We start from the raw sequence: 24,918 nt of genomic DNA, 5'->3' as shown, positions 1-24,918 counted from the left end.
TTTTATTATAATTTTTGTCACTTCACTCACATTTTCCGGTGTAACGGCTTCCACAGGTCTACCCGAGCGTTCCGCGTCATTTGTGTCGGTACGACCACGTTTAAACTCGGCGAACCACCGACAAATCGTTGCTTTTGATGGACAAAAGTCCGAATAACATTTTTCAATCCATTGTTTCGCTTGCACGGTGTTTTTACCCATTAAAAAACAATGTTTTATCAGAACACGAAACTCGGTTTTTTCCATTTTTTAAACAAACTACAAAACGACTTTACTCCAACCTCGATAACTCAGCTGTTTCTGATCGGATCGACTTAAAATTTTGACCCGTTTCAAGCAAAGGTTAGTACTCTAGAAAGACGTCGTTACTGGTTTACTACGAGCGCCATCTCTGCTTTAGTCTCGGGACTTATTGATCCATGTGTTATAACGAATAATGCAACAAACAACAGAACCACATGTGGCAATATACTACCATAAATATTGCACTTTAGGATGAGCTTCAAACTACAAGCCATTTTGCACCCTCTCATTCTGCTACTAACGCAGAAGGCGATAGCACTAACGCAGAAGGCGATAGGGAGACATGAGATAGGAACTTGTGAGGACTTAGTTATCTCACCATTTCACGACCCAAAGAAATTTCTTAAAAATCGTTTCGAAAAATGTAAAATAATTTCTGGAACATAATTTGAAACGATTTCACTATGTTGAGCCGCACGGAGACAAGGAATTAAAAATGAAAGTGTTCTCTTTCCAGAACACGTTTGAAGTATTGCGTTTCTGTAAACCAGAAAAACCAAATCATAGAAAAATTGAAACTGTGCGAATACTTTATGTCACCATTATTTTATTACTCACGTAAATCCTTTGTCCCAATTTTACTCGTTTTCTGCCTGAAACGTTGCTAACAATAAACTGACAAAGTTAGGATTCGATCTGCTGTGGCGCGACATGTGTCGACAAGTTAAGCCCGTATCCGCGTGCGGGTCGTAATTGAAAAATTCACTGCTCCGAGAGTATTGATCTTTCCACTATGAAACTTTGCCAATATTTAGTTAAACCCCTAAGGCTTCATTTTTCAATAAAAAAAAAGAAAAAAAATTAGGCCCAAGTTTGAAATTATTTTTATTTAACTATTAACTTTTAACTTTTTTCATTATATTAAATTTAAAGGTGAACGATATAAAAAAACTTTAAAGGTTGTTTCATGAAATCGGTAACAGGTAGACAAATACCTCTTAATTCTCCTAATGTAAATAATCAAAATACAGGAACGCCTTCCTGTTCATCTTCTAACGAAACAATTTATTAATAGGTAGATCGGCCAAATCATCTTCTTCTAATGGCAGTCTACCTACCAATATTCCTTCAATGCCATTCGCTTCTTTAAATGAAGTCGATTTAGGCGATATAACTGAAAATAAAATGATTTACCTACATGATCAACTTTTTCAAATGATCATCCAAATGAATTCGACTTCATCACTTTTTGAAGCATTTCAAATCGGATGGAAATTTGCAAGTTATATTATAATGAACTCAAAATTTCACAGTGATGTTAAATAATTATTTGAATATTTTAAAGGTTTTTAAGAAACCTCAGAAACCAATTCCTGCTCTCAAGGAAGGAAATCAAATACTTCTTACGAATGGCGAAAAAGCTCAAAAACCTGCTCAGCAGTTCGAGAGTGTCCACAATTTTAATTTGAACGTTGTGAGCAGAGATGTCTATGTCCTCTGTGTGACGAAGAGCAAGCAAAATTTCTCCCCTCACACTGACAACTTCAACGAGAGCTCTTCTCTTTCAAATTTATACACCACTGTTGTGTAAAGTGTACACGCATCATGAGTGCGTTTGTTTATTTCCTTTTACCTCTTCCACTGAATCGCACCAAAGTGCTAGAGCATTAGCTAATAAATTCTCTGAGGTGGATGCAGATACTTTCACAGAGGTGTACACGCCGGTGAGCACTCTGCTGTATGGTTTGCGTAGAAGAAGCGTGGACACGCAAAATCAGCAAAATAAAACAATTTATCGTAAAATTTTCGGTTTTCCTTGCAAATTTTTCATAGCAAGGCCAGATCTACTCTCTATTAATTGAAGTTCACAGAAGTGTTCGCTCACCATCACGCGCCAGTGATCACTTGGGTGTATTTAGACAGCTGCTTTAACCACAAGCACACACTCAAATGCTGTCTATTCGACACTGAGAAGAAGTGCGCTTTCCTCTTTGTACGGTGCTTCGTTTTTTGCATCCTCGGTGTGGCAAAAATCTGACTCTAGTGTGTATCTCTCTGGTGAAATGCCATCTCTGGTTGTGAGTCCTATTGAAAAATGAAGTCTCACTGAAATATGATCATATTTCAACTCAAGATGACATTATTGAGACGAATTTTGATGAAATTAAATCAATTATTAGGAAACTTAAAAACATGAAGGCTCCTGGTAAGGATGGAATCTTTAATATTCTTATTAAAAACCTTCCCGATGTTGCCTTGAGACTCCTGATTAAAATTTTCAACAAGTGTTTTTCATTAGCATACTTCCAAAAGAGATGGAAAAACACTAAAGTAATTCCTATCCTCAAACCTAATAAAAACCCAGCAGAAACATCAAGTTATCGACCAATTAGCTTACTTTCTTATATCAGTAATCTTTCAGAATGATGTCTCATATAAATTAGAATTCAATTTTTTTTACCAGAGCAGTTTGAATTCAAGTCATGAACATTCAACTACTCATCAACTTGTCAGAGTAACGAACATGAAAAAAGCTAATAAATCTTCTGGTCTAACCACTGCAGTTGCTCTTCTAGACATAGAAAAAGCATTCGAAAGTGTTTGGCACAAAGGTTTAATAGCAAAAATGTCTGATTCAAAATGATTCAAAATTATTTCATTGATCATACTCTTCAGGTTAGCTATCAGAATTGTAAATCTGAATTGCTACCCGTACGAGCAGGTGTTCCGCAGGATTCGAGGGTAGCTCCAATCTTGTATAATATTTTCACTTCTGATCTTCCACATCTACCCGTTGGTTGTCAGAAATCACTATTCTGTGACGACACAAGTCTGTTAGCCCAAGGTAGAAATCTAAGAGTGATCTGCAGTGATATTTTCAGTGATTATCTGTCAAAATGGAAAATAAACCAAATGCAGCAAAAACGCAATTAATAATTATTCCTCATAAGCCAAGAGCTTCTTTTCTTAAACAGAACAATAATCACATTCTCAAATTGAATGGTTTGGAATTGACATGATCTGATCAAGCAAAACACTTAGGTTTAACGTATGACAAAAAACTCACTTTCAAGGATCACATTGAAGGAATTCAGGCAAAGTGCAATAAATATATTAAATGTTTATATTCTCTTATAAACAGAAATTCTAAGCTCTGTCTAAAAAACAAGTTGTTAATTTATAAACAAATTTTCAGACCAGCCATGCTTTATGCAGTACCAATTTGGTCAAGTTGTTGTTCCACCAGGAAGAAAACGCTTCAAAGAATTCAGAATAAAATTCTGAAAATGATTTTGAAGTGTCTTCTCCCTTGATCTTCAATTGAATCGATTCGCTCTCTGTATTAGTTAGTAAGTTAGTATATTAGTTCCTTTTCCCCATTACACAATACAAGTAGGTTTAGAATTTTCCCTACACAAAAATCTCAGAATTGCGGAAGCAAATGAAATCTTCATGGTAATAACCAAATCATGTATAAAATAGGGCTGAAAAGTCACCACTTGTGGCTGAACACCCAATTTAAATCTTAATAATTTAATTTTCATTCATATTTCAATTAATAGTTATTTAAAAAAAACACAAACTATACTAATTGTTTTCCTCGGGTCAATATGATTATATTTATAAACAAGATTTAGAAACATTTCTTTTCCCGTTACATGGAAGAACTGCGATGATGAATGGCATAATTATTTTAACAAACACCGCAGAATGAAAGATCATAACGATTTCATTCATCGCCTGCTGTCGCAAAACAATGTGGTAGAAAAAGGTGGGGCAAACACAACTCTTTTGTGTTAGTGAAATTAACTTTGCTTCAGCAAGCCAAGTAAAGCTAAAAACCACGTGCTTGCTTTCGTCACACCGTTTGGACTAGTTGGCATTGAATCAAAGCATGTTTATTTTTCACGTATGTCGTCATACCGAACTATTTACAAATTTTTGGTTACCAACGTAAGCAAGCCAAGTGGTCTGCCCCACCTGTTTATATCACATTGGTCGCAAACTGGAACTATAGCTGCCCTCGAATGCCGGTGTGAATTTGAATAAATTTACTGATCGTAAATAATTACACCCAGATTAACTAAACCGTAGTCGCTCAAATTAACTCAAAGAAACCGCAGAAACCAACATCCACCTCCAAAACCGCCCACAAATCAGCTGAAATCGCCAAAATGAATTAGATACAAGTCGTCGAAACCGTCCGTTCCATTTAAAAATTTGCAAACACCAAGTGAATAACCAAGTCCAGGTAGCCAGCCACGGTCGACGCCTAGACCGGAGCAGACCACTACACATCGCCGTTGTTTTGATAACTTTTCCTCTCTGCTGAACCCCCGTTCCCCCTATCACCCGCAGAAAACTTGACTTCTTAACGCCCGGCAGGTTCTTATGTTTCCTTCCATTCTCCACTTGAGCTGTGTTTCTTGGGCTATTTTCACGCCCCTCGACCAGCTCCATTCGCCCATCAAGCTGTTGTTGATGCTCTGATTTTTGTTTCGCACTCTTCTATCCCCGGTCCCCCTCCCCCCTTCATCACCGTCGTTCCAGCGTCTGCACCTGGAAAGCATCAAGAGCCTCCCATTGCATACAGCCATAGTGGGGAGTTCATTTTAAACTGATAGGTATTTAGTTTCAATAACGATTTTTTTCCCTTCCTTTCTATGTGATGCTTCTGCTTGGTTTGCCACGCCACAACTGCTACCTCATCAAAAACTTTTCAGGCTACTGTGTTTATTATTTTAAAAACATGATTAAGATGCTTGTGAACGAGGTGAGGTGAGACGAGGTGAGGTGAGGTGCTCGGTTGCAAACGAGGAGCGAAGATCGAGTGTTCCATCACACCAAGCTGGCAGTGCCCGGTCTGAGGAGCGAGCTAAAACTGAATCCAATCGACGAGTGCAACAAGCTGCCCTGTCTGTTTATCTGTGAGCCAAATTCCGCTGAAAATCTTTGCTTGTGCACTCACTCGCTCACTCGCTCACTCGCCTGCTTGCATCCAAAACCCCATCACGGTAGACACTAACTAATATAAACATAATGAAATGAAGATAAATGATGCATGCAGACAATTTAGATTTAATGGAATTTTTGTTTAATAGGTCGTAAAGAGAGCGATTCATGGCACACAACAACCGCGCGGCAAACCAACGAACCGATCGGCGGAACTCCGAGAATAGCATTTCCTGCATGTTATTCCAGGAAAGCCCAGGATCTCGGTGGCGATGCACAGAATCGGAAAAGTGTCGAAGACTTGTTTGCGATTATGCTTCGTTTGCAGTTTAAGCCATGTTTTCGTTCTTTTTCTTTTCCTACTCTCTCGTACATACCCAGTTTGCTCTTTGCACCCGACGCCACTTAACTGGCAGCTCATGCGGCAACATGCATACTCCCATATTGGGTTTGACCTAAATGGGCACTTCGGTAGGCAGAAGATGCAGATTTCCGAGCAACTTACCCACGAGTAACACCGACAGACTGAGCTGGCTCGGAATCTGTGGGTTTCGGAGGTAGAAACCGCTTGCGAATCGATTGCCATCCCGGTGCGGTGCCAGGTTGGGTGCGTTTGGGTGCAAAGGAAGGGAATATTTTTTCTTCGGATTTATTTCGATAGTGTAAGAGGCGCAGCTCTGAACTGACAACGGGTTCATACCTGTCACTAGCAAACGAGTGACAGATTGGCGTCAATGATTTGCTCCAGTGCGAAAAACAAAGTAGTCGGTTTTTACTGAATACAAACTCGAAAGTTGTTGGGTGAATATTTTCGATCATTGCATGAAAGTTTATCAGTTATGGAGTAAAGTTTATCATTGTTGTTCATTGGAATTCATAACTTTACTACTCATATTGATCATTACAACAGAACGGCAATCACCTTTGATGGCCGTTAGCCAGATGACCATTTACCGGAAATAATAACAGATATGAAACTAAATTAAATTCTACTGTTTCACCAGCTTGACAGAAGGGCAAACACTCATCAGGCTACACTAAAGCCTTAATTAATTTTTTGAGAGTTTTTTTTTCTTTCAAATAACGCGATTTTCATTTTTTTTAATAACTATTTATTGGAATATGAGTTAAAATTAAATTATAAAGATTTAAATTGGGTGTTCAACCACAAGTGGTGACTTTTCACTCCTATTATATACACGATTTGGTTATTACCATGAAGACATCATTTGCTTCCGCAATTCTGAGATTTTTGTGTAGGGAAAATTCTAAGCCTACTTGTATTGTGTAATGGGGAAAAGGAACTTATATACTAACTCACTAACTAATACAGAGGGCGAATCGATTCAATTGAAGATTGCATCGATTTTTGTCGGAATTTGCTTATAATATTATGTGACATTACATCTAATGGTTCTATATTTGTGAGTCAGTGTAACTCATTTGTACTAAACCAGGGAGGTCGCTTCAAAATCATTTTCAAAATTTTATTCTGAATCCTTTGAAGCGTTTTCTTCCTGGTGGAACAACAACTTGACCAAATTGGTACTGCATAAAGCATGGTTGGTCTGAAAATTTGTTTATAAATTAACAATTTGTTTTTTAGACAGAGCTTAGAATTTATGTTTATAAGAGGATATAATCATTTAATATATTTATTACACTTTGCCTGGATTTCTTCAATGTGATCCTTGAAAGTGAGTTTTTTGTCATACGTTTAACCTTAGTATTTAGCTTGATCAGACCATGTCAATTCCAAGCCATTCAATATGAGAATGTGATTATTGTTTGGTTTAAGAAAAGAAGCTCTTGGCTTCTGAGGAAAGATAATTAATTGCGTTTTTGCTGCATTTGGTTTAATTTTCCATTTTGACAGATAATCACTGAAAATATTTAAACTTCTTTGTAGGCGACTGCAGATCACTCTTAGATTTCTACCTGTGGCTAACAGACTTGTGTCGTCACAGAATAGCGATTTCTGACAACCAACGGGTAGATTTGGAAGATCAGAAGTGAAAATATTATACAAGATTGGAGCTACGCTCGAACCCTGCGGAACACCTGCTCGTACGGGTAGCAATTCAGATTTACAATTCTGATAGCTAACCTGAAGAGTACGATCAGTTAAATAATTTTGAATCATTTTAATGAAATAAATAGGAAACTGGAAATCACACATTTTTACTACTAAACCTTTGTGCCAAACACTGTCAAATGCTTTTTCTATGTCTAGAAGAGCAACTCCAGTCGCTAACAACTAATTGGTCGATAACTTGATGTTTCTGCTGGATTTTTATCAGGTTTACTATAGCGCTTTCCATCTTTTTGGGAAGTAAGCTAATGAAAAACAGTTGTTGAAAATTTTAACCAGGAGTCTCAAGGCAACATCGAGAACATTTTTAATAAGAATATTAAAGATTCCATCATTACCAGGAGCCTTCATGTTTTTAAGTTTCCTAATAATTGACTTAATTTCATCAAAATTCGTCTCAATAATGTCATCTTGTAATAACACTTGAGTTGAAATATGCTGATATTTCAGTGAGATTTCATTTTCAACGTTAAAATTGTGTACACTCTCAAACTGCTGAGCAAGTTTTTGAGCTTTTTCGCCATTTGTAAGAAGTATTTGATTTCCTTCCTTGAGAGCAGGAATTGGTTTCTGAGGTTTCTTAAGAACCTTAGAAAGTTTCCAGAAAGGTTTAGAATATGGTTTAATTTGTTCAACTTCTTTAGCGAAATTTTCATTTCGCAAAAGAGTAAATCTATGTTTAATTTCTTTTTGTAAATCCTTAACTATATTTTTCATAGTAGGATCACGAGAACGTTGATATTGTCGTCAACCAACATTCTTCAACCGAATGAGCAGTTGAAGATTGTCACCGATGATAGGAGAATTTAATTTAGTTTGAGCTTTGGGAACTGAAAGATTTCTAGCTTCGATAATATAATGATTCAAATTATCAATTGCTGTGTCGATGTCCGCAGAATTTTCTAAAATAGTTTTATGATCCACACGATTTTCAATGTGAGATCTGTAATCCAACCAATTAGCTCTATGATAGTTGAATATAGAACTAATTAGATTAATTATAGCTTCGTTGGAAAGTCTGAATGTTACTGGAAGATGATCTGAGTCAAAGTCAGCAAGTGTAATCGGTTTACTGCAAATGTGACTTTGATCCGTTAGAACCAGATCAATTGTAGACGGGGTTTTCACGGAAGAGAAACAAGTCGGATTACTGGGATGAAGAACTGTGAAGTAACCAGCTGGGAGTTAATTATGAAGTATTTTACCATTACTGTTATTTTGCCTACAATTCCACTGGACATGCTTAGCATTTAAGTCCCCCATTTCGAAAAATTGCGGTCGATATCTTGTGAGGTTTTGCAAATCGCCTTTAAAGAAATTTAATTGTTCGCCGTTGCATTGGAATGGCAAATATACTCCAGCAATGAAATAAATTCCATGAATGGTTTCAACTTCGATTTCCAAGCTTTCAATAACTTTAGTATTGAAAAAATTCCAGTAAACCTGTCAAATCGATGAACCACATAATGTGGATTGCTTTTCAGTTTGACATTTGGTTTAAGAAAAGTCTCTGTCACAATGGCAATATGAATTTTGTGAACTTTGAGAAAATTATAACATTCATCTTCACTCGATTTTAACGATCGAGCATTCCAATTTAAAATATTCAAATAATTATTTAACATCACTGTTAAATTTTAAATTCATTATAATATTATTTGCAAATTGCGATTCGATTTGAACTGCTTCAGAAAGTGATGAAGTCGAATTCATTCTGATGATCATTTGAAAAACGTTGATCTTGTAGGTAGATCATTTTATTTTCAGTTATATCGCCTAAATCGACTTCATTTAAAGAAGTGAATGGCATTGAAGGAATATTGGTAGATAGACTGCCATTAGAAGAAGATGATTTGGCCGATCTACCTATTAATAAATTGTTTTCGTTAGAAGATGAACTGCAAGGCGTTCCTGTGTTTTGTTTTAAATTCGAAGAAACAAGTGCCTTAGAAGAATTAGGCGTGGCGTTTGTAACGGTTTTTTGATTTTCAGGTATGTTCTGTAAATTTAAGGTCGTTGATTTGACTTGTTGTCTAAGCGAACGAGCGTTCAAATTTTTCCCCTGACAGGACATTTCAAATAATAGGATTTAAGTTTTCCATCGCAATTTGAACATGAAAATTTATCAGTGGTTTCATTCATTGGACAAACGTTTTTCGAATGCAATTTACCACAATTCAAACACCGTATATCCATATGACAATTTTTGGTTCCATGGCCTAAGCCTTGGCAACGACGGCATTGCGTTAAGTTTGCAATACGATTATGCCGTTTATAATGTTCCCAATGAATTTTAATGTGAGAAATGAAACGTACTTTCTCTAAAGTTTTCATATTGTTTGCGTCACTTCGCTTGAAGTGTATTAAGTAATGTTCCAGAGCGTGGTTTAGAAGTACTATTCACTCTTTTTTCATAAGTATTACTTGGGAAGAAGCAAAACCAAGCAATTCTTTTAGTTCATTTTTTATTTCATCAGTACTTTGAACATTTGATAAGCCTTTCAAGACAGCCTTGAAGGGTCTGTCTGATTTTATATCATATGAATAAAATTTATGAAGTTTTTCGGACAAATATCGAATAAGACGCTCGTAATCTTCCAATTCATCAACAAACACTCGACATTCTCCTCTTCGTCTGATTTGAAATGAGACTTTTACTTTCGGGAGAAAAGTAGAAAGCTCAGTACGGAATGCTTTGAAGTCGGAAATCATCACCGTCACTGGTGGCATAGATTGCTGTTTCTTCCCAGAACGACAAGCGTCCATTTTGCGAATTTTTGAAGAATTTTCTTCTATGTCGCTACAATCGGATTCAGGAAGAATCTCGTAAATATTGTTAGACGGCATAGAATCAACGGAAGGGAAATCCGTCCGTTGTCTTTTATTTTTACATTCAGATTCTATAAGATCGTGAAGGTTATTAGAAAAATGTTGAATAACGGATTGTGATTTATTTCGTATTGAATTATTTTTAGCCTTAGGCTTGTTTCCTTTCCGGTTGGACGCAGGCATTTTTAAAATGAATGAAATTTAAAATTCAATTAACTAGGCGAAATTAGTCTTCGATTAGACTCCTAGTTTGGAAAAGTCTTGATAAAGACAGATTTTGTGGTAGTCTTAATAAAGACTGATTAGTTCAAAGAATAGTTATTTGAATAGCTAAGCTTATAAAAGGCTGAATAGTTTCTTAGTCTTGAAAAATACTGATTATATTAGAATATCACTCTTTGTATAGCCTTGAGAAAGGCTGACTAATTGTTAGTCATTAAAAAGATTGTTACTCAAATCACACATTCGTACTTGCTAGAGCAAAAAAATCCACCGCGCTGCAATATAGGCAATGCCAGCCTAAGTGTCAAGCATATTGTTGCTGAGTGTCCCGGACTAGAAACAGAAAGAATACTAGTAGGACTAACCTCCAACATACGTGAATCCCTTGCTGATGACACTGTTAGGGCAAAGAAGACTTCAAGAAGAAAGCAATGAAATGTAATTTATTCCTCAAAAGTAATACGATTGAAGGACCCGAAAGACAATAGTTAAAAGGTCCCTAATGAACTTAATAAAAAAAAGACTGTTAGTGATTCAGGTAACCTTGAAAAAGACTGAAGCCTTGAATCAATGAAACTCTAGGTAGCCAGAATAAATTTCCAGGAGCCAAGAGCTATACGCGTGCTGTGCGAACGACTGTTCAACACCAACTGAGTGAGTATAGTTTGTTTTTTTTTTCACATTTCGTCTTCGACTACTCGGCACATAGCAGTTCAAACTGAACATAAAAGTCACTGATTGCGGCCATCGTTAGTGTCAGAGTTCATATATTGCACAAAAGCTATAGGTTGGAGGATTTCTGATTTCAAAAGCTAATAGGTTGGAGGATTTCTGTGAAAAATAATGAATGGTCTCAACATGATAATTAACAACGTGAAAATTCCAGAAATTAATAGTAAAAAAAGTGGCAAAATCAGAATCGACTTACTCTTCACTATACGGGACCGGGTGTCAAAAAATGCAAAATTAGCCGAAATTTCAAGAAGTTCTACAATTGTTTTAAATTAAACATATTACAATCGGTTGTGCAACTTACAACTGTTAAGTTTCTGTCCTCGGCATCTTAGAACTTAAGCAGTGTGCCTTCAAAATTATACACCTAGAAAATATCGTGTAAATTTACGTCTTCTAAGACCAACATATACGAGCATGACTCATTTTTACGGTAGATCTAACCAAGGATGGCTTTTATAGTATCAAATAACGCTCACTAGCAACTCTTCACACGATTCAATCAGTGCCATCAAAGAGAGACGGATGTCATTGCAGCAACAACAAAAAACCGACATGGCTCATTTAACATAGAATCGACACCAGTGCGAGAGCGAATTTCTCGCGGTGAACCGTCTGAGAATTCTCTCGGAAGCAACAAACGGTCTCTTATTCTCGTTTCGCGATTCGATTCTGTATGGGCAATGGATAATTGCGATAGAATCATTTTACTATTGCCGCTTATTCTAACTATGTGCATATAACCTTTGTATAATTTGTGTCTATGAAGATGTATGTGAATGCTCCACACAAGGGTTTTGAAATATTGCGACCTAGTATGAGAATCAGGCGCGTATACAGGGGGGTGTTTTAGGGGTTCAAACCCCCTCCGAAACTCAAAAAAGTATGATATTATGTAAACTCTTTTTTTCAAATAAGTAAAAAATAAAATGAATAATTTTCAACAAACGACTCCACAATAAAAAAATTTCAAATAATTATATAAAAAGTTCCATTTGTAAATTGATCAACATGTTCTGAAACACCCCCCGAAAATTTTTTCTGGGTACGCGCCTGATGAGAATCATCAAGTCGATTCATCGATTCGATTTTTTGCGATAATTGTCAACTTGCGATTCTCTCTCTTGGGAAATTCCACACAGGAACGATCATTATCAGACTGAAAATTTTTTTAAGGGCCGCAAAATACTCAGAGACACGAAGAAATGTAGAAAAATTCATGCATTGAGAGACACGGGTTCTTGTAAAATCTTCTACCGGATTGGAAATCTTGTATACAATATGAATAAATATTGAGTAGTTTCTGTCAAATTTTCGGCAATTACCAACACTGGATCTGACACATATTTAATGCATTTTGACATATGTTTAAGTGTTGAAGCATGTAAATTTACTCGTCTGCTGTGAAAGTACTGTATGTTCTACACATATTTAAATCATTCTTGTAAAATTCGGTCATTTTACGAATTACGTTCTTATAATCATATGCAGATTTACGTCACCGGTAAATTTCATTATTCTTTGCTGTGTAGATTATTAAATAAAACCTGTTTCAATTCACCTAGTGTATTGCTGCCTTTATCATATTATTCATTTTCTTTAATACGCCACTGCAGAAATTCCCCGAAATACTACTTACTATTTTTTTAAAAAGTTTAGAAAAGAGTTTGAAGATTTCTATTGCATAGTATATTACATTTCAATTTAAATTAGTATAAATCTATTCAATCATATGTTAGAAAGTGAAGTGAGCTCTATTTTATCACATTTTATTAGTGTTGTCGGCACTGCCGGAAACGAAAGCTACCACACACTAATAAGACATAAAATTTTATTTAAATTCTCTATGACGATGTGATTTTTGAAAAAAAAATGTAGTGGTAATTGGACTTGGGTAAAATTTAGCAAATCATTTATGGGACTATCAATGGTTTATTTGGTAACAGACTCTCATGCTCTGCAAATTAGAGAAAATCACTAGCCAAGCTAAAGAGGTAGCTTATGAAATTTTTTTCTTGAAATTGATATTTTTCCACTAAGCACCCTATCTCTGGATCCAGGAGTTTGATCCGAATGAAAACTGGTATATTCTTATGGCATGGTTAGACTTTTCAGTAGAATCTAAGATGGTGAAAATCGGTTCAGTCATCTCCGAAATCAGAAGTCGAATTCAAATGATATTCAGGAACTTTGTAAGGGGCCATAAGACCTTCATTTGAATCTAACTCTTTGTTACGCTACCTTTTTTATGACTAGTTTGCAAAGCGGAATTTGAGTGATTGCAACTAAAATCTAACCACTTGCGTGACTCAAAAAGCGCAGTTTCTACTAGTTTCTATGTTGGATAAGAATAGGAAATCACAAATTTGATAAGAGGTACAGATTTCACAACGAGTTTAAAACTGTAGAGCGAAATTCAATTATAATTAACTGTTTTTTAAGCGCCTTCAATCAATATCTGTTTATGAAGATATGAAAAATAAACAACGAAATAACCTTGTTCAGATCGCTCAAAGTTAATTCAAGTAGAGTGATTTCTCATTTTTTTAAATTCATGTATCATGAGAATTATAATATTATCACAATCGATGGTCAATCCCAATATTGTATTCTTCGTGTTTGTTATACTGCATAGAACAAAAAAGACTATTTCGGCTTTCACTATTTTGGCGAAAAGTAGTTTTGAAAATAGTAATATTCTGGTTTTATTTATGTTTCATACACTTCTTACGACTGCATAGTGTGTTCGCCATATTGAAGCTAACAACAGTTTCAGCTAACAGCATTTTCGTTATCATTACTTTGGTAAAACCAACCGATAGCTATCTGAATCAATGCAAAAATTGTATGTTATAATCCTGTAATATCTATGTTATTACCATATCAATTCACAGTAACGAATTTCACATTCGTTTACGTATTTATAAAGGTATCGCAACGGAAAATAAACCTTGTTTTAACTAGTAGCTGCATAGCATAGCTGTGATTAAAGATATGTTAAAATTAAGTAGCGATAACTTACACATGATAGTTAGTTCAATGTTTATGTTATAAAGAAACATTGCTGTCACCTTGTTTTAATCAGTGTAACATAAAAAACATTTTTATTATTTTTACGTTTCGTCTTTGACTCATCAGTGCAGAGCAGTTCAAATTGAACTGCTTAGTGCTAAACTCGGCAGTTCAATTTGAACCGCTTAGCAGACGTGAAGTTTCTGCTACTGATGCTCTGCACTGATGAGTCAAAGACGAAACGTAAAAATAAAAATAATAAAAACGGTTATGTGCCCTAGCACAAAATTTGGCTAACCCCTAAATGATAAAAAACATGTTCGTGCTCTTGTTGCAACATAGTTTGGACTTAGTCGTATCAGAACTATTGCTACTTGGGATATGACATTCAGCTCTCCGGATATCGCGCAGTGAGAAAAAACGATCAAAAACGAAACTTTGATCAATAATTGTATAAAAACATAAGCAAATATTTTCAAAGTTAGTATTTCTTATGCAATTTTTTCTGTAGGATCGATTTATGATAGCTAGAAGATCCGCAAAATTCACTATCATGTCCGTTTTGCTCCAATTCCTCTTTTTTCTGACTTTACTTTGAAAACTAACTGTGAAACTCAGGAAAAAATTCAATTCAACCAATCGGAAGGTATTCCTGACATGCTCATAAGTTAGATAAATGGTATGTTTTTAATAAGATTGACTGCAAACAACTGTATTCTGTTTTACTCCCAGTCATCTTCTTCCATGAATTTACAGGAAAAAAAGTTCTACTGATCGATGTTTGGACCAATTTTGGTTAAACAAGACAGTTCTATGTTTCGCATATAACCTCAAATGATAATTTACAGATAGTGTTCATGATCGCATGCTTCGTGCTACATCGTTTTACCCCAATTTTCCCACAAATATATTTTATGTTGAATTCAGATTTACAATCCCGAAGCAGACCCAATATGACCTACCAATATTGGTTCATATTACGTGCAAAACATCAGTGATCCAATTAAACACAATGGGAATGAGAGTACTAGCCTGTTTAACCCGTTTTACCCCCAATTTAATTCATAAGTCGTATTTCTGGTTAAACTTTCTTTCGCATACCGAAAGCAGGCTGATTGCGGTTGAGGAAAATCAATTGGTATTACAAAGACAGACCTGAAAATAGGATTAGAAATGAATTCAATGACCGCACGAATCTTGTTATACCATTTGACCCCAATTTATCCTTTAACTGAGTCTTAAGATTTTACTCTACATTAAATTCATTTGTAATCCAATTTTCTGGTCTTTCTTTGTAATACCAATTGATTTTCCTCAACCGCAATCAGCCTGCTTTCGGTATGCGAAAGAAAGTTTAACCAGAAATACGACTTTTGATATAAAATGGGGTTAAACGGGTTAAACAGGCTAGTACTCCCATTCCCATTGTGTTTAATTGGATCACTGATGTTTTACACGTAATATGAACCAATATTGATAGATCGTATTGGATCTGCTTTTGGATTGTAGATCATATTTCAACTGAATATTATAACTAGAAAAGAAATGGGATAAAACGGTGCAACTAGTTTTCTGCTGTCAATAAAACTATATGCACTCGATTTGTTAGACTTTTTTACAACGAAAACACTCTATTCGCTCTTCTGCAAGTTCTTCGGTTTCATGTTATATAGTTAAGCTTGAATACAATACAGTGTAAAAAGGGAACTTGGGATAAAATGAACATGATAGCGTTTCGTGCGGTTCTTCTAAATACATGGAATACATTCTACTGACCATTTTACAGAAAAAAATGCTTTGTGGTCAGCTGTATCATGCCTCCATCAAAATCGTCGCGTTTTTGGTCCTTTTTTCCCCACTGTGCATCGGTTCAAATTCGGTTTTTGCAGTGGTTGTATAGCCTTTCTATATGAGAAAGACAAAAAACAAATACTACCGAATAAATCATTGTAGAATAACTTTGAGTACATTTAAAACAATTGTGCAGCTAATCACCAACTTGTTCATATTACACTAGCTGTTACAGAAATTCTGCAAAAATTTTCACATCGTGATCCAACTTATCCAAAATGTTACTAATGGCTATGTGCCGAAATGGATATAAATCACTTGTGGAAGTAAAATATGTAAGCGAAATAATACTCTCCGCTAGGTAAAAAAAATTATAATCCGGATTGAGAATCATGCTGTCAAGAATATTTTTTCTGCTGAATCTGCATATTTTTTGACGCCTCGTAAATTTTTGTCAGTGTGTGCAATTTTCTTCATTTTAGAAAAAAATTACAACAAACTCAAAACTTGCAATTCAAAACATACAGATGTGAGAACAGTATCGTAAAAGTACCAGAAATACAATATTACACACTAAAACAAAGTAATACTAAATCACAAAACTTTGCTATGGTTTGCCCTTTACTGAAATAATGAGCAGACCTGACATCACTTTTAAATGATATTGCAAGCAAAGTTAAGTTCATCTAAGCTTATTACCGCTTAAACAACTTGCTTGTTTAAGGTTTACAAAAATTAATATCTACAGTGCGCATCACAAACATAGAGTGGGAAAGATGAATGAACATACTGCATTGTAGTTTAATTTAACCAGTTCAATACATCATTAAACGTAAAGCAAATCAGTCGTTCATCAGTGGCACGAACGTTTCAAAAATGGCCATGAGTGGTCACGTCGTTTCAGTCGAAAAAAAAACCGATGCTCACAGTTTTCATTGATTACAAGGGTGTTGTGTATCTCGAATTCCTTCCACAAGGCCAGACCGTCGACAATTCGCAGAAAAAGACCAGATTTGTTGGCAAACGGCTAGTGGATCTTGCACCACGATAACGCACCATCTCACAATGCCATCGTTATCCGTGAGCATTTGGCTAAAAACAAAACTAATACCATTCAGTAACCACCGAATTCACCTGATTTGGCTCTCTGCGACTTTTTCCTCGTCTATCGACAAGAAACCGCCCCATGGAGCTCGTTTCATGAGTTTTTGAATGATTTAAAAATACTGGAGACTAGATATCTATAATTTATAACCTAAATTTAGAAATCCTCGATGGCTTAAGACGATTTGTTGTGGATTTTTCAATTTAATCAGTCTTGTTCTCTACACAACCCCTCAACTTTTTACTCTCGTGTGTTCCGCCTTATTGTTGTACCGTTAGAGTTATGCAAGTGACGCATTGAAAGTTTGCAAAATTAACACAATCACCCAACTAGTACGTACGTATTATTGATACTCAGAAGTGTGGAAAAAGCACGTCCGTTTTATTCTTTTTCACGCTATCCAGTTATGTCTCTGATATTACCATCCCGCCTTTTATTCGATCTGTTTTTTTTTTCGTTTAGTAACAATTCTATTCGTTTGTGAATCTTATTCTGCGAGCCAACCAACCCATGCATTGTCTGTAATGAACCAATTATCCAGCAAAAAATTGATTACATCTTTTCACCTTTCCATTTTTTCAAAGTTCAAAAAACAAACGTTCATCTGAATAGTTTCATTGCATGGGCGTTTGTTTTATTGGAAGACATGCATCTTTAAATACTAGCTACAGAATATCATTCAAAGGTATCACGACTTTATTTGCAGATTACGATTGATGAAAATACAATCAGTCATTATTGAACTAATTCTATTCTGAAATCCACTGTCCTGTCACTTAGGCATGTACCGATGCAATCAAGTTGAAAAAAATTTTCCAAGCAAACACAGGTCAATTCGCAGAAAGCAAGGAATATGGGTCACACTGCGAAATCGTACTCTGCTTTCATTGGATTATTCACTAAAACATCGAGCCAAATCAAAAGATTTTATCTAACAAATTCAACAACAAAGATCATTTGGAATCAACATCAAAAGTGGTACGTTCATTCCCAAAAAAAAAACAGCCTGATTGATTTCAATAACTTCGATTGCAGCGCCCATCACGTCACAAAACGTCTATCCTGTCACCTGCAATGCTGCCTTCAATCAAAATTGCCATCCCTCGGGCCTAGATGAACTCGATTCGCTTAATCGCAGCAAGCTGCAAGCATATTTACCATGCCGTCACGTCCCGGAACTCCCACAAATTTGCCATCGCACGTGTCAAACCATCAACATCGTCCCGTCATAACAGACTTGTCAAAGTACCGAGGAACCACCACCCGAGGCGATGAGCTTCGGACAGCTTCGGTTTCATGTGTTTGCTACGCAACAATTTCCCGGCTCTGAATTTAACATCAGTTTCAAGAATAGCAAATTTTACCGAAACTAACTAAGCAAAATCATAGCAAGCATGGAAAATCAACTTGACGTTTAGTTTTTTTCTTTATTATGATTTCCAACAAACGTTGGCCTTTGAACTGAGGTGTGAAATCGGCCCCCTGTCACGACGCCATCTTGAAGAGATCAAAATCGAAACTTCAAAATCAGCTGATTGCAACGTAAACAAACAAACAGTAATACATTTGTTATACGCGTTTACCTTGTTTAGTGCACGAAAATTAGTGAATTTTTTGTCGACTCTCTCCCAATAACTTGTCGGTTTACCTAAAATACAGCAGACAGTGTTTTGGGACATCAAGTGGAGATAATTTTTACAATTTGAGAGTCGCGATGAGTATCAAAACATCGCAGTGTTTGGGGCTCGAAACGCGAGGGGCTCAACGTAATCGGTATACTTTTAAATGGCTGGTGCTCACATGCCAGTGTCAGATGGGTGTGTGAAATATACTAAAAACAAAGACCAAACACCCGTCAAGCTAATAAAGGAGAGTTGCTATGCGAGGCAATCCTTTTCTCGACTGGGACACTGCCGTCACCTAAGTGAAGTAAGTCACTGTGCGTCCAGACGGTGAGTTTGCTTGTACTCCCCGCCAACAGCGACAGGAACGGGTACAAAGGTGCAACATGCCAGAAAAATGTTATAATAAAAAGTGAAATAATGAAAACTAATTATAAATACCCACCTTCATACAGGCATGAACGTTGGCCCCGTAGCTGAGCAACTCGCTAACCATGTTCTCGTGTCCGCCCTGACAGGCGACGAACAGTGGTGTACCGCCATCCTTCCAATCCGGAAATTCAACGCGCGCATAAACACCGGCAGGAGCAGACCGCCGAAGTGAATAAGTTGCAGGGTTAGGAGCCGAAAAAAAATGGGAAAAAACCATGGAAAGAAAGTAAAAGGATTTAATTAAAAAATATTCATTTACACAATATACCACGACGGTGAGGCTGAGAATGACGACGGGGACTTGAAAGCTTGCCACCGTGTTTCACCTGTATCTACGCTGGAAAAATGAATCCGACGAACGGTGAAAAGTAATCTTCGAAATTAATATACCCATCGCTATCGCTATCGGGCGGAAGAAAAGCCTTTCGAAGGAAGCTCGGCCCGAAACCGACAGAACTCAGCCGCACATTTTATGACACTTACCACCGAGGAGCAGTCCACCGGGGCACCAGATTTCAGCAGTATCCTAGCGACGTCCACGTAGCCACCCTGGGCGGCAAAAAACAGTGCCGTTGTGCCGGTCTGGAATCGGAAGGTAAGGACAAGTAAGAATTTCAATCAATTTCGGATGCGATGCACATTTTTGTCACTATTACTTCAAGTCGAATAGTCAAATTCGTGCAATAGTTGGATGGAGTCTCGTTAGTGGAGAGGTCGGATAGTAATTTTTCGTTACATAACTTCTGAACAGATTAGAATTCCCTGCCGTTTGGCTTAGAATAGGTGTATGAAGGTGTATGAATGGTCTTAGATTCTTACGCGGATACGCAAAAGTGTCTGAGCTGATGGTAACACTGTCAAGGATCAACAAAAAATGACGAAATAAAACAATGTTTTTGTAGTAATATAACTACCATACATACACTATGTTCACACCTGTAGAAAATAACATATTTTAACGGTAGTAATATAAAGTTAAAACCTAACTGTTTACAAACTGCCAAACTGCCAAAAAAAAGTCAAAAAAACTGACAAACTGCCAAAAAAAGTCAACGACGCAGAAATTTATTTATTTGTCGTCAATCAAAAGTAGACCATAAGGATAATTACAATAATCGTCTTAAATTAGTAAACTATTCTAAATAGATCACTAAATAATGTATAATTTATTATGAGTTAAATAATTATAATTGGCTTACCGAATAGAACTGAAATATTGCTTTAGTTTGTTTTTTGACATAGTGAAATCGACTGCTTCTGAATGCTTGTTGTATACAGCCATCAATTGATTTATTGGCCCATTTTTTGCATAGTTTGTTCGCTGGTGGTTTGTAATAAAAATATTTCGATTTCTTAAAGGCCGAGATGGTATGTAAAAATTTAGTTTGGACAGGAGTTGACTGGAATCTACGCGATTCGAGACAATGTCATTTACAAATGAGACCATTGAAAATTCTCTGCGTTCTTTTAATGTTTGAATACTGATCAGCATACAGCGAGCTTTATAGGATGGAAGAGGAAGTCTTGTCCAACCTAATTTACGAAGTGCAAATAACAAAAATTGTTTTTGAACTGATTCTATCCGATCTTCCCATGTGATTAAGTAAGGTGACCAAACTAAACTACAGTATTCTAGTACTGACCGAACATAGGAAATGTATAATGTTTTAATTGTATACGGATCGTGAAAACAGTAACAAAATCGTTTTATGAATCCTAGCAAGTTATTGGATCTGTTTATGATTGGATTATAATGGTAAATAAAAGACATTTTAGTATCTAGTATTATTCCTAAGTCCCTAATTGTTTCGCATTTTTTAACTGTTTGACTTCCAAGAGTAAGTATCAAATCAGGTGTATTTTGTTTTTTACTGAATGTTATTCTACTGCATTTTTTCACATTTAGTTGAAGAAGACTTTTGTTACACCATGTATAAAAAGAAAGAATTTCTTCTTGATAAACCTTGGCATCCTCACTTTTCTCTATTTCTAAAAATAGTTTTATATCGTCTGCGTATATTAGAATTTTTATTTTTTTTAAAAGAAAGGAAATGTCGTTTACAAACAAGATAAATAAAAGAGGACCTAAATGAGATCCCTGGGGGACCCCGGAACTGACGTGAATGGGGCTCGACTTTTTACCCTTAAATTTTACAATTTGTTGACGATTTGTTAGATAAGATTCCAACCATTTAAGAAGACCTGGTAAGATTCCCAATTTCTGTAATTTGAACATAAGCATGGGTATGTCAACACGATCGAATGCTTTGCTGAAATCTGTATAAAGAGCTTCAATGTAATTTCCCTTGTCCATAGCGGTCAGGGTATAGTGGACGAATTCAAGCAAATTAGTAGTAGTGGAACGTCCTTTGAAAAATCCATGTTGCATGTGAGTAATTCTATTTTTTATTTGACTAAACAGTTTGTCATTAACGATCGCTTCAAAGAGCTTCGGAATGCAAGAAAGAATAGCAATCCCGCGATAGTTGCATATGTCTGCTTTTTTCCCATTTTTGAAAATTGGTATAAGAAAAGAGTTTTTCCACGTATCTGGAAAAACTCCAGACTGAAGCGACTTATTAAAAAGCCAGCACAAAGGGGTTGCAAGATCTAATGCTAATTTTTTCATAAATATGGGTGGAATCCCATCAGGTCCGGCACTTTTAGAGACATCCAATTTGTTTAGGGCATCTATTATGTCTAGCACTTCGATTTGATTTACATTAATATCTTCAGTAAACTCTGGAAAGAAATTAAAATATTCACGATCGCGGTCATCTTCAGAAAACTTCGTATAGATTTGTTGAAAAAATTTAGCGAAAAGATTTTCCAAATTTCTTGTGAGTTATTACCAATGTTTTCCTGTAAATACATTCTTGACGGAAAGTTTTCTGATTTCAATTTGTTTCTAACATAACTAAAGAATTTTTTTGGGCAAGACTTTATTTCCTGTTCAGTTCTTGAGTTATACTCTTTGAATGCAGTATCGATTGCTAAACTTAGTTGGTCACAGATGTGTATGTAATTCGATAAATTGTCACTATTATTTTCTCTTTTGTACTTTTTATGAGCTTTTTGTTTTCGATTTCTTAGGTTTCTAATATGCTCGTTATACCAAACAGGATACTTTGAATTATTTTGTCGCCTAATTTTCTTTAATGGGACATGTTCATTTATTATGTCGTACAGCCGTGCGTAGAAAATATCGACTGAAATTTCGACATTTCCTTCGTTTCTAAGGAGTTCTTGCCAATCTATTTCTCGTAGCTTACGACTAATACTATCATAATTTGCTGAGTGGTAATCGAAAATCTCCTCATACTCGTAGTCGTCGGGTCTATTAATCTGATGTATAAATATTGAGAATTCGATTGCTGTATGAAAAACTTCATTTTTCCACAATGGAGTTGGTGATTCTATTACACAAAAATCATCGTGAATATTAGTAAATAAAAAATCTAAATAACAGTTTTGCTGATTTTTTACATGATTAATTTGATTAAGACCTAAACCAGATATTTTGTCGAATAAGTAATGAAGTGTTTCATTCTCCCCAACGAGAGGTAGTAAAATGCTATCATTTTCAGCGTCTTGAATAAAGTCGATATTGCGCTGATTAAAGTCTCCATATATATGAACTTTAACTTCCGATGGAAGCTTAGTAATTATTTCATCAGCAACATGCAAAAACTTTTCATATGTGGCTTTTTGGGCATTGTTAGGAGGAAAATATACTGAAACAAAAATATGTGTTTCACCTGCTAAATGAATTCTTACCCATACGTGTTCAAATTCTTTAAATTTCGTAGTGGTTATCATTTCGGCGTCAAATTCTGCTAAAACAGCAATGAGAACACCTCCCCCCGATTTTTTATCAGATGTATGGAGCTCACGATCGTTTCTAAAAACGTTGTAAATGTTTCCGAAGACTTCCGTGCTGTTAACGCTATCATCCCAACTAGTTTCGGTTGCTAGAATAATTCCATACGAACACCCTAAAATATTTTTCTGGATTTCATTAATCTTAAGTGCGCTCTTCATACGGTTAAAATTTTGACAATATGCTACGATTTCTGTCGACGACGCTAGATGAGGAGATCTTATTGAACATGATTGTTGACTTGTGATAATATGGTCATTATTCTCTTCTTCTGGGTAATGCGTCAAAATTGTCGAAAACACGAATGTTGAGCACGACACGCCACGCACGTATCAGTTGACGAACATTCAGCAGTCATTTGATTCGGCATCGTTAGTTGCAGGTTGTGCTCTCGATAAGGATTAATCGTCGGTCCTCTTTGAAAATTAATTGTAGGTCTGTAATTTGTTGGTGGTCCCGAAAATCGATCCTTAGCTGCAGCAAGAAGTATTCTATCAGGTGGAAGATTATTTCGGCTGTTGTTGTAGTTGTTGTTATTATAGTTGTTGTTATTATTGTTATTGCTATTATTATTCATGTTGTGACTAATAATGTTATTACAATATCGTTTTGTAGATGAATGATGCGTTGAAAGAATATTGGATCTGTTATTGTAATTTTTTCTTGAATTTCGCTTTTTGCGCCTTCTTGACTTGTCAGCATCATTTTGCTGACGTCGGAACCTAGATTGGCGTGCGTCGTACTCACTCCAATCTGCTTTCCATACTTTTTTGCTGCCTAATAAACGCCATCCAGAATAGTCGGGTTTTTTACAGTTCAATTCGTCATCCAAACTGGGGCATGAGTCAGGTGTCGATGATGATGATACAGCAATTTGGATTCCAGCAATATTTGTTGATAAAGACTTCAACTCCTCTAGAATGTCCAACTCGACCATAGAATTCGGATTGTTAGGTAAACAGGTTGCCGTGTCAAGTGATAGCTGGCTGAGTTGACTTATTTCGTTACTCAGGTCTCGCAAATTTGTAGAAAATTCTGACGTCACGGTTTGCAGTGTCGAGAACACACTTTCCTTTGTCGACTTTAAAGCTGTATCTAGCAGTGCAGTCATGTGATTTTTAATACTTGTCACACTTCCCGGCAAACTGCTATTTTTATTTAGTGCGATCAACTCATTTTTTATGGTAGTGAGTAAGACTTCTAGTCCGTCAATCGCCTCATGTATTACAGTTGGCTTCTCCTGTTGGAAAGCAAACTTATGCAGCACTTCCGTGTTGGCCTGAAGTTGCTTCTCCAGCAGTTTTTGTTGTTCAACAAGGCTGCTATAATGCATCTTTACTTGTAGTAATTCTTGACATACCTCGCAACATGGCAGCACATAGGAATTAATATCTGCTTTTTTGTCTCTCTTCCTGAGAGAACCGCGCTGAATGGTAACACCGATGCAAGCCGCGTGAAATTTTCGAGGGCAGCCAACGCATGTCCACATGATTGTGTCGACGGAGGTATCCAGTGCACAAATTTCACAACTCATGTTGATTACACAACTAACAGTTAAAATAAACAATAAATAATATTTCGCGCGCGGCACTGGGAGCGAATGAAAAACACGTCCGAACTTGACGACGACTAAAATGAATCTGAAGGACTTATGTTGCATTTTTATTTTGAATCAGTGCTCAAATTTTATAATTTGTACCCTCTCATGGTGGGTGGGTTTGACGATATTGCAAACATCATCAGATATAATTTTATATAGATATATGTAACAGCATTTAGATTCATCATTGAATTTAATGAATGAAATATGGACCGACTTGAATAGGATGTTGATGGCATTACGCTTCAAACATTCGGGGTTTAGAGGGGCCGGTAGGGCTTAACTGAGCTCTGTTTTATGTTTCATTTTCATACTACCGGCCCTTATTACCAGTGTGAAGCGGAAATTGAGTGGAGTGAACGTATCCCAATTGGGTTTCACACGATGACAACAAACGAACGGTAA

General features: G+C 36.2%; 1 protein-coding gene across 3 annotated transcripts in view; it reads right to left on the bottom strand.

The window, feature by feature from the left end:
* LOC131431694 (ankyrin repeat domain-containing protein 29) overlaps window positions 1–24,918 on the bottom strand; it is a 504,283-nt gene that overhangs the window by 9,033 nt on the left and 470,332 nt on the right. For all 3 annotated transcript variants that reach the window (XM_058597553.1, XM_058597555.1, XM_058597554.1), the window contains exons 5-6: window positions 19,517–19,615; window positions 19,047–19,145 (exon numbers count right to left, since the gene is read on the bottom strand). In XM_058597553.1, the coding sequence (XP_058453536.1) occupies window positions 19,047–19,145; window positions 19,517–19,615 (198 nt within the window). The remainder of the gene's footprint in view (window positions 1–19,046; window positions 19,146–19,516; window positions 19,616–24,918) is intronic.

Source organism: Malaya genurostris, chromosome 2 (genome assembly GCF_030247185.1).
Source record: "Malaya genurostris strain Urasoe2022 chromosome 2, Malgen_1.1, whole genome shotgun sequence".
NCBI lineage: Eukaryota > Metazoa > Arthropoda > Insecta > Diptera > Culicidae > Malaya > Malaya genurostris.
The sequence above is the reverse complement of the archived record's forward strand: the minus strand, read 5'-3'. Positions and strand labels throughout refer to the sequence as shown.